Raw genomic sequence first — 9809 nt, 5'->3', positions numbered from 1 at the left:
CCAGAGAGCAGCTCATTTGAAGCCATTAATCAAAGGCTTCTCCTTGCGGCAGAAAGAAAAAACGGGATGGCGATCCCCCGCTCAACAAAGAATGACCCCACAAGTGGGTATCTAAAGTTGGTCTCCCTAGCATTTTCCTTAATATATTTATTTTTCATTTAAGTCATATTCTGTTGATAAATTTTATCTTTTTGAACCAGAGCAATATCATTAACTCCAAAACTAAAAACAATATAAGAGAAAACAAATGGCACATATACTCCAAAGGAAACATGTTCACCAATGGAGAGCTATGCTTTACGCATTTATAGAGTATATTTTAAAATTTATATTTATAGAGTATAGCCGTGCGGCTATACTGTTAAAATATTCTATTTTCTATTTATAGAGTATAGCCGCGCGGCTATACGTTTAAAAATTTCTATTTATAGAGTATCAACGAGCGGCTAGACTTTTAAAATATCTAATTTTATATTTTTAAAATATAAAAAAAGAGTAAAAACCTGTCCTGACGACAGTTAGTCGGCAAAGGTTTATACCAGCAAATATTTGCTGGATTAGACCTCTCCCGATGAAATTCAGCTGTGCCGATGAATTGTCATCAGGAGAGTTCTAATCTAACAAAGTTTCACCTGAAAATATTTGTGCCGACCAAATTTCGTCGGGAGAGGTTAAAAAAAAAAATAATTTTAACTTACTATCTTTAAGTCAATAAATTTTGTTTTCGGTAATTAAATAATATATTAGCCTAATTTAATTATTTTCATTAATAATTATGTTTTAATTATTATTTTTTTAGTGAGTAATTAGTATTAAATATTTTAATTAACTTCATAAATTATATTACTTGATAAAGCAGCACGGATATACTAGGTTTTTAAAAAAAATTCTTGAAAATAGTATAGCCGTGCGGCTTTACTCAGCTTTTAAAAAATATATATATATAAATACAGCTATACTTGTTTTTTTATTTTTTATTTTTAAGAAATAGTAACGCCAGACGGCTATACTCAGTTTTACATTATCATGTTTGTTTGAAATTATATTTTTAATTATTGATATTCTTTGTATTTTTGTTTTGCCATATCACAAGTCTTCATGTTAACCAATGGTTCATGTCATGTCACAATCATCAAACCATCGATTTGCACACGTAGTTGCATAACTTGCAATTTTAAAAGAGAGAGTTGGACTAACTATACTAGTCTGCAAGACAATGGTTTGATGAATTTGAGTATGGTGACAGCTGAGATTACATATTGTAGGCAGAACAACCAAACTAAGGTTTCTAAAGTATTGGTCACTTCTTTGGTGGCTATAGTCCATTAATTGCAGATTTTTTCAAGGACTGGGAGCTTTTTAACCTAAAAGCCAAAAACATATGGCTCACAGATGATCTCATTACGAAAAAGAAAAAAAAAAAACCATGTTTCCATTGTAGGTTTTTCTCTCTTTTCGTGTATAATTCATTGCCTCTTTTAGACTACTATGACAGTTTGTGCAATTGCAGAAGAACTAAATGTTGTACTTGCATCTGTTTCTTGGATTGGAAGAAAATGGAGCAATTCTTTGAAGCTTTTTATGGAAGAAGGCACAGTTTGGTCTAACATTCAATTATCAGAAACCATGATTCTGGTAGGTTTTTGGTTTGTTAGGTTTGTTCTGCATACACTTATATTATAAGACCTTTTTATTTGTTCTTCTTCTACAGATATGCTGCAGAGCTTGGATTTGAATCAGATCCAAATTTTTCTGCAAGAAGTTTGAGAATTTGGATTTGAATTATTAGTTTCATTTCAACTTGGCTTAGTGTGGTTGGTTTTTGTCAGAAAAAACCAAAGATGCAGTGTTAAGGTCTGTACTCCTATGTTGAATGTCCTATTCGAAACTTTGGTCACTGCAGTGAGAGTGTGTAGTCAAAACTAAATGAAGTCATCAAGCCACGAAGAGTTTCAAGTCATGAGGATCTAAAATCAAAAGATTGAAAGCAAGCAACAACTTTTAATTATAAATTAATTCATTGTATGTAAATTGTACAGGAAAGGGACAGAAATGAACTAAACATAAATTGCATTCTTCTGCCAATACAAAATCCAACAGAAAATTTTAGAATACTATTATGACAAAACTAGACAAATTCAAATTTGAAAACTACAATCATTCACAAGAAAACTGCATCCAGATTCTCTGATTCAGTAGCTTAGATGCACAATGATCCTCAGCAATGTCTCAGCACCATCAGTGACATGTTGACCAGGAGGTATAAGTGACCTAACCTCAGCAAACCCACTTGCAGACTTGAATTTTCCAGTGCCTCCTGTCACTGACAAATGTGACATTGGGCTTCCAATTTTGAATATGCCATAGAAGTTTAAGGTGTCACCATATTCACCACCTTCAATCATGGCTGTGAAAGCCATCATCTGTGAGGACCCATCAGCTGAACTTGCCACATAAACTCCTTGAGCCTTCCCAATTGTCTGTGAGCCCAACTCAGGTGCTGTGGTCAAAATATCATCAATGACTGTGAGGGTTCCAAAGCCCAGGCCCAGCCCATCAGGGCCCAACTGGGTTTGGGCCTGGCCACTTGGTTTTCCTGAAAATGTTGTGCCAGCTAAGCCAGTGCCAAGTGGAATGCCATTGAGGCCATTGACAGTTGGGAGGGCACCATTGGCATTGGGGATGGCCACCCCACCTTGTGGGGGAAGGAACCCTATTGGCCTTGCAAAGGGCACTTGCCCTCCATATATGTTGCCAAGTAGGCCAGTGATTGGCCTAGCTGTAGGGCTGCTGCCTCCAAGAATGTCATGCATGTACATCTCAAGAATTGGCTCATGCCCACTGGCTTTGACTGGGTCAACTGCTGCCTTGACCAGCAGTACATGCACTGAGGCAATTAGCACAGTGAAGAAAATGGAACAAAATGGTGATTGCTTCAACATCTTGTAGTATCTCTCTCTTGCTGAGTTCTACGGATTTGATTTGTGGAAGAAAGGTGTTTTGGGGAGTGTTCAATTGGGTAATGGCTCCTGCTTTTATATGGAAAGTAGAAAAGGTCTAGTGAGAAAGCATGCTATTATTCTGTTTTAGGAAATTCTAGACAGCAATTAACTCTTATAAATTAAGCTAAAAAGGTTGCTATTAGTGGTTGAGAGGTGATGTATATGGGTTTGACTGGATTATAATTAGAAGGAAAAAAGAGAAATGAAACTTTTGATCTACATATGGGTTTGACTGGATAGCAGTGGGAGAATGTGCCAATAGTGCATTGGGTGCAACCAAACCAGCAAGTATCACAGACTAATGAAAGAAAATTGACCTGATGACATACAAATGTTTTCATGTAAGTCAATGTGGCAGAACTGATTAATTGTATAATCTTATGAGAAATGCTAACAAATTATGTTGCATAAATTTCACAATTTGACTTCTGACAATATGCCAAACACATTAGATTAGTCATCATGTGGTTTACTTCACATGATTAATCCTCTTCATAAAACCATGGTATTTTCTTCATCTTCTGATGTTTCAAGGTGCAAAATATGTGAATACTCAATTGCAGGCATCTTCTTCTGGATTTTCCAACAATGGAATATTAAAGACTTATTTTCCTCTGCTCCTTTCGTGACTGGCTTGAAGAATAATTGACACGGAAAGAATAATGACCATGTAGCAGGTAGCAAGAAAGATCTGCAACATTTTCCATAATCAATCATGGCACAGCTGAGTTATCAATCTCCTGCACAGGCTCTTCATGATCCATGACTTCAGACTGCCTCAGCACCGGGGAAATCAACGTCCATACTGCATAAAAACATTGGAAGAAAATCAAAGATATAGAACAGATAAAAAAGTTGCTCTGATTTCCCTATCATGTCTTTCCAAGAGAACAAAAATCCAATAGAACCAAAATACAAACCAAACATTTCATAATCTTTCAAGTTATCTGAAAAAAGTTTTTTTTACAATTTCAGCATGGTAACTTGTAGATCAGCCAAATTTTGAGTAGGGTTGCTAGTGCACTTTTAGAAGAAAATCAAAATGGCTATATTGTGATGTTACTCATGCCAAATATTGAGTAGGGCATATTATGATGTAGGTTGATTATGGCAGACTAAAGTGTATTATCAGATTTTGCATGTAGAGAAATAAAACTCAACACATGAAAAACAATCCTTGTTCAGAAGCAATCCAAATAGGAACTCATATACACTGATTTACTTACGAAATATTGAAGCTGCAAACCATTCGTTGACAATTTTTACCCATGTACTAGTCCACCCAACATCAATGCTCCACCTGATTGTTTCAGAATGTTATGTACAACGATCGAAATTATACAAACTGAATCATTTCAAAACAGAGATATCTAAATGACAGGGGACCTGATAGTTTGGTTTCTTACTTCTTAGCTGAGTTATTGAGGTTCCAACTGATGAATAGCATTGCAAAATACATGGCCCCCAGGGAAAATGTTAGGTGGAAAAATCCATACTTGTAAGGGATGTCATCGTCCTCTTTAACTTCATCTTTTTGAAACTAAATAGCATAAGAAGTACTTTTTAGTTTTTGGCTAAATAACTGGAATTAAGATCCTGGCCGCTTTTAGCAGTCAGCAAGAAACATCCCTGCATATTTCACGCTTACTCTCTCTTTTGTCAATGAATAGAATCTATGTATCTAAGAATTGCATCGATGAAGCCATGTTGTATGAAGCACTAAATTAAGTTACAGGCAATTTTTGTTTTCTAGTGGCTCAAAACAATTAATGAAACTGTTACGCCTAAATTTTGTTTTCTTATCTGCCATTTTCTTAGCAACCAAATAAGGTTGGTATAATTCATTCTTTGAACATATACTATATACAGAGAAAGTATTCACCTGAAATGACTGCGAATCTATCCCAGTTGAAAAGGTTGCCATAACAATAGAACATATTGCAATCAGGAAGCCCTGCAGGTAGTAGTGTAACACAACATATTACCACTATGGAGATTAATATTGAATACATTTGGTGCATGTCATTGCTAAACTCATCTGTAGAAATTATCCAAACCGGCTTACACAGAAAGGATGCCAATATGTTTTTACACTGCACATTCCAAAGGTACCTAGGCGATGTGGGGCTATTGCTAACAATCATTTCATCAGTGTCTCTGGTTAGAAAATGAGGATACTTTCCTTCAGCTTAGAAGGATAATGAAGGAACCAGAAACTATTCTAGTGCTCAAACACTTTTCAGTGCTGGAATTTTTTCCCAATTACTTCGTCTATGGGTAGCAGTGGCTTTTTGCATTGTAGCCAACTAGCAGTATGTGCATGTTCAACCCAAAACCGACCATCATTAACTGATGCTAGTTTTTTCAGTGCTGGATTCTTTTAACATGTTTTGCATATACTCGTATTACAAAACTGCATCTGTAAACTATCATTCAATACAGGGAACTTATAGAGGCAACCAAAAAGAAGAAGAAAGAAATAGAACTAGAACTAGTCAGCTCTTACTAGTATTGTACTCCAATCACCATTCCCATTCCCTTGTTTTTGTCTGTTGCATTCCTCATTGGCAGGTTCACTGAAGACCCATGTATTAAAACCAGAGTAACGTTAAATGTCTTGATAAAAAATAAAAAAAATTAAGTTGCAAAGGAAAAGGCATAATAGATGATGAAAGCCTATAAAGAAACAGATGCTAGTGACTTTCTCATTTCAGAAATTTTGAATGTTTCACTTTGCCTTCAGTGTTAGCTAAAAGAAATACAACCAAAATTTCATATACTGCTCATTTTAAATTAAACCTTCTTAGAGACCTTTATACATACTGAGCATAAATTTTATTAGCAGTCACTTACTAATATGTTGAATACACCATAATACTATCTGGATTTAGACCAAAATTTACGAATATATGACATAAATTTACACCTACACAATATAACTGATGCACAATGCACAGCAAAGAGAATTTAAGAATAAATAAATAAATAATTGGTAGAAATTTTAGCTGAATCTGAATTAGCAATTTAATACTTGATGCATGGCTGAAGTCCTAACCTTCTGATAGCAGACCAGCATAGGAAAACAATGTATGAAGCCATAATTCCAGAAGATAAAAGACCTCTGTTTACCTGTATTAAGAAGGAAAACGATAATCTATTCTTAACTAGAAGGAACACAAATCGAAGTTGATAAGTAATTAATTTACATCAAATGGAAGTGTTTTGAAGAGCACTGTATACCTTCGAATGTAGCGATATAACCATCATTACAATAAGTAGAATTGTAGTCCATGTGATAAAAAATATGTTGAGAATACATGGGGATTTCATCGCATGTGATGAGTACATAAATGCAATTCCACTCATCGAAGCAATGTAAAACAGTGTAGACATGAATAATCCAAGGGAGCAGCTGTAGAATGTAAAAGAAGATCTATTAAGTGCATTTATCACCAAGAGAAGAAATGAAGGCTAAAGCAATAGTTACAATGGTCTATTTCCTTATTGTGATCTTTACGAAGTCTTTGTTTCTATTTTGTATTAGGTAATAAGCTGACCATTTTTTCATTTTGGGATGACTAGTAAAATGGTAGCCATCCAAAAATCTGAGCTAATGTCTACTTTTCCTGTTAATAAAAAGTCATACCTCTGCTTCTTTTGCTCATCGGGCATCCAGTACTTATTCCACCAATTAATAAACTGGATCACACTTATAAGTTGAAGAAGGAGAAAAATCCTGTCATGAGAAGCTAGCACAAACCAATGTTAGTCATGATATGAGCCAAACACTGAAAGCAAATAAACGTGCAAGTTCACGTACTAAAGAATATATTCTACTATACATGCTACACCTTGATTTCAATAAGGTGATGAATCGATGTTTTCTAAGATCTAAAATGGAGGTTTAAAAACAAGATTCCATTTCCAGATGCGACAACCCATAGGTTTGTTCATTAGTTTGTTTTCCTTCTTCTTCTTTTTTTGTCTAAACATTGATTACAGGGTACTCCAGAACTCTCACACTACTTTCTGAAATTGTGTTGATTAAGCTGTCCCATATTGACTTGATAGTTTCCACATCAGGGTTGCTTTTCTTTAGTCCTATTCAAATCTTAGAAATAATTCTCTCTAGAAGGCAACTGATTTAGAAGTGAGGTAAAGAAAAACAAATTGTACTATGAGTTTGAGATTAGTATTTCGTGTAATGATAAAGAATTGCTCTTGCACAAATCATGATCTAATGTTTTATGCAACGGTGGAGCAGGTTAGAACAAAGCACTAAAGATGGCCTTATCCAGGCTAGCAACCAGTTCAAGCAAGTGTAGAATATATAAATGGCTTTCAAGGCATTTTAACAAAGAATTTGAAAGATTACCCTGCACCAATACGAGCAAATTCACCTGTAAGAAATTAGGAAAAAAGTTGTTAATTTGGAAATTCTTTTTCAAGATGCATCAAACAAGGAGGAATAGATAGGTCATGAGTGGTTTATTTGAAGGAAACCTACTAATATCCATGGTAACAGAACCCCCAGATATAGTAGATTATGTTCTTAGGCCTAGACTTTGTATTTCTATTTTCCATGGTTTTTCTTAATTGACCATTGTATCTACTTGTAAATATGATTGAAAAGAATAATGCATTGAAAGAGATTATTCTCACATGTTCTAACATCAGATGGACCAAGTAAGTCATGCTTCTTTCTCAATTGATGCATAAAGGACCAGTATGAAGAAAGACAAAAGGACCGTTATTAAATATGGAGTGTTTCGTGATTGACTGTCAAATTAACGTACCATATAATTGAAGAGAATATGAAGGAACGAAGAGTGGAACCACCATCGATATTAGTAATATGAAAAACTTCAATCCCCACCATCCAGAATGCCATGCATTGCGAGCTTCACATAGTTTTCTTGTTTTAGATGTAGTGAGGAACATTAGAAAGAAAAATATCTGATTTTGATGTTAAGGTTGTTCACTCTTTGAGGGGACAGAAACACAGGTAGGAAATCTGTAGCTGAAAATAAATATTAACTTATATAGTAAAACGAGGATAATACAAGTTATAGGCCTGAGTTATTTTGTTATCCATCCTATGATAACACATTTATCCTGCAAACACAAGATTATGACTGCATTATTTCTCCATCATCCTTAGTTTCCAATTGAGCTTTACGCTTAAGGGTACAGCAGTATTGGTTAACCAATTTATAAGGGGTTGCAGTTAAACTTAATCTTATGAATCAGCCAGAAAAAAGATACAAAGCTTCCTAAACTCACACGAAGAACTCCCAGTGTATGAAAGCAGTCATTTCCACCAGATCCACAAGATTTCATATCTGCAAAAGAAATTTTAGAAGCACAACACAGAAAGCGTCATTATATATACCTTTTCTAGTCTGTAATTATGTGTAAATGAATCACTTCCAATAATGCATGACAGGATTAGAATTTCAGTTTCTAAATGTTGTTCATGTGCAAAGGAACTTGTCTGTGGAATTTAACATAAGATAAAGATCACAAGTCTAGCAGAATCCGTAAAGTGAAACTACTTTAGAAGCTACATAGGGATATTGGCTTTGCAGAAGTCAGTTACAGTATTTGAATTAGGAGTTTGTGATTTGTCTAAATTTGATAATGGTATGGACCAAACTAAAGTAAGAAGAAAATCCAGATCTTTTGAGAAGGGGAGAACAGTTGCATACAATGGAGCTCAGGTAAAACCCTTTGTGCATAGTCACGAACAAACCAAGCCCAAAGATTTGTGATTAAGAAGATTATGCCATATGCATAACGGGCTCGCAGTGACCTTTTCCTTTCTGCCAAGTAATCAATTCTCTTATGCTCCAATGACTCAGGAACTTCTTCCCAAGAAACAACCTCTGCCATAGCTTCAACTGCTTCAGCAGATGTAATCATTCTGCAATTTAAAGCACTAAGATGTAACTTCATTTTAAACAAGTTTACACATTGTTCTCAAACTGGATGTGTAGCATAGAAAAAGTTATGTAATTGAAAAGAAAATTGTAAAAAATTTGTCAATGTGCTAAGATAAATGAAAAATACAGATTTTCTCTTACTTTGGCAAACTTCATCCATCCAAAGTAAAAGAGTACTTCCACTTAGGTAAAATGAAAACCATAGATCAAATCTAAGTTGCTGAATATACATTGTATCAAATAGTTTCTTTTACTGTTGCATTATTTTCCTTACCTACCTCTGAATGTCTTTTTAAGCATACAACTTCAATGTGGAAAGAGAGGAAGCCATGAGAAAAAGTAGACGAAGATGAAGAAAAACTTAACCAAACTCCCATTTTACATCACAATAGTAAAAATCAGAAAACCTGCCAGTGCAGAACTCAAAATAATTCAAACTATCAAGCAAAACTGAGAACAAAAACTTCACATTAACACTATTATCTGGGAACAATGAGGGAAACATTGAAAATTTCAGTGTGTTCAGGCAGAAGAAGTACTTTTTGAAGTGATACCCTTATCAGGAAGTCAAATTATATGCAGAAGAATGGACTGGAAAGTAGCCAGTACCAATGGGAACAAAACCAAGCAATAAATAGAAGCAATTCCTTCATGATAACAAAAGATTGTTGCAATTATTAGTGAATGATATCCAAAGAAGAAAACAGTTAACTTGTAGAGAGCAAAATACTGACCTCTCACCATATATTTGGAGTGCAGTGTAAGGCTTTGATTTTGACACTGTTCAATGCTCAGCAAGAATGAAGTGTCAAGGTCATTCATCACTTCTATATAAGGAAGGACTAAGTAGGCTTCCCAATTATGC

General features: G+C 34.8%; 2 protein-coding genes across 5 annotated transcripts; both read right to left on the bottom strand.

Annotated features, from left to right (window-relative positions):
* LOC18792766 (dirigent protein 16) lies at positions 2095–3224 on the bottom strand. The gene has a single exon (XM_007226243.2). The coding sequence runs from the start codon at positions 2940–2942 to the stop codon at positions 2193–2195; it is 750 nt and encodes a 249-aa protein (XP_007226305.1). The 5' UTR covers positions 2943–3224; the 3' UTR covers positions 2095–2192.
* LOC18793703 (probable serine incorporator) lies at positions 3343–9591 on the bottom strand. Of its 4 annotated transcripts, none has more exons than XM_007226356.2 (13): positions 9484–9591; positions 8711–8925; positions 8268–8344; positions 7799–7958; positions 7378–7402; positions 6649–6738; positions 6243–6414; positions 6058–6131; positions 5509–5578; positions 4885–4956; positions 4409–4542; positions 4229–4302; positions 3343–3807 (listed from the first exon to the last, which is right to left on the bottom strand). In XM_007226356.2, exons 2-13 carry the CDS (start codon positions 8922–8924, stop codon positions 3716–3718), a joined length of 1254 nt encoding a protein of 417 aa, XP_007226418.1. In that variant the 5' UTR covers position 8925; positions 9484–9591; the 3' UTR covers positions 3343–3715. The 4 variants fall into 4 exon arrangements, with proteins under 4 accessions (XP_007226418.1, XP_020410008.1, XP_020410130.1 ...); XM_020554419.1 differs by lacking the exon at positions 9484–9591 and adding an exon at positions 9219–9439; XM_020554541.1 differs by lacking the exon at positions 9484–9591 and adding an exon at positions 9223–9439.

Source organism: Prunus persica, chromosome G1, assembly GCF_000346465.2.
Source record: "Prunus persica cultivar Lovell chromosome G1, Prunus_persica_NCBIv2, whole genome shotgun sequence".
Taxonomy (NCBI): domain Eukaryota; kingdom Viridiplantae; phylum Streptophyta; class Magnoliopsida; order Rosales; family Rosaceae; genus Prunus; species Prunus persica.
This window is presented reverse-complemented; position numbering and strand designations above follow the sequence as displayed.

Coding starts and splice junctions, on each gene's coding strand:
- LOC18792766 (XM_007226243.2), bottom strand. CDS start 2,942: ATGTTGAAGCAATCACCATTTTGTTCCATTTTCTTCACTGTGCTAATT.
- LOC18793703 (XM_020554419.1), bottom strand. CDS start 9,244: ATGCTTAAAAAGACATTCAGAGGTAG. Junction 4,303..4,408: donor CTCAATAACTCAGCTAAGAA/GTAAGAAACCAA, acceptor TGAAACAATCAG/GTGGAGCATTGATGTTGGGT. Junction 3,808..4,228: donor GTTTGCAGCTTCAATATTTC/GTAAGTAAATCA, acceptor GTTTTTATGCAG/TATGGACGTTGATTTCCCCG.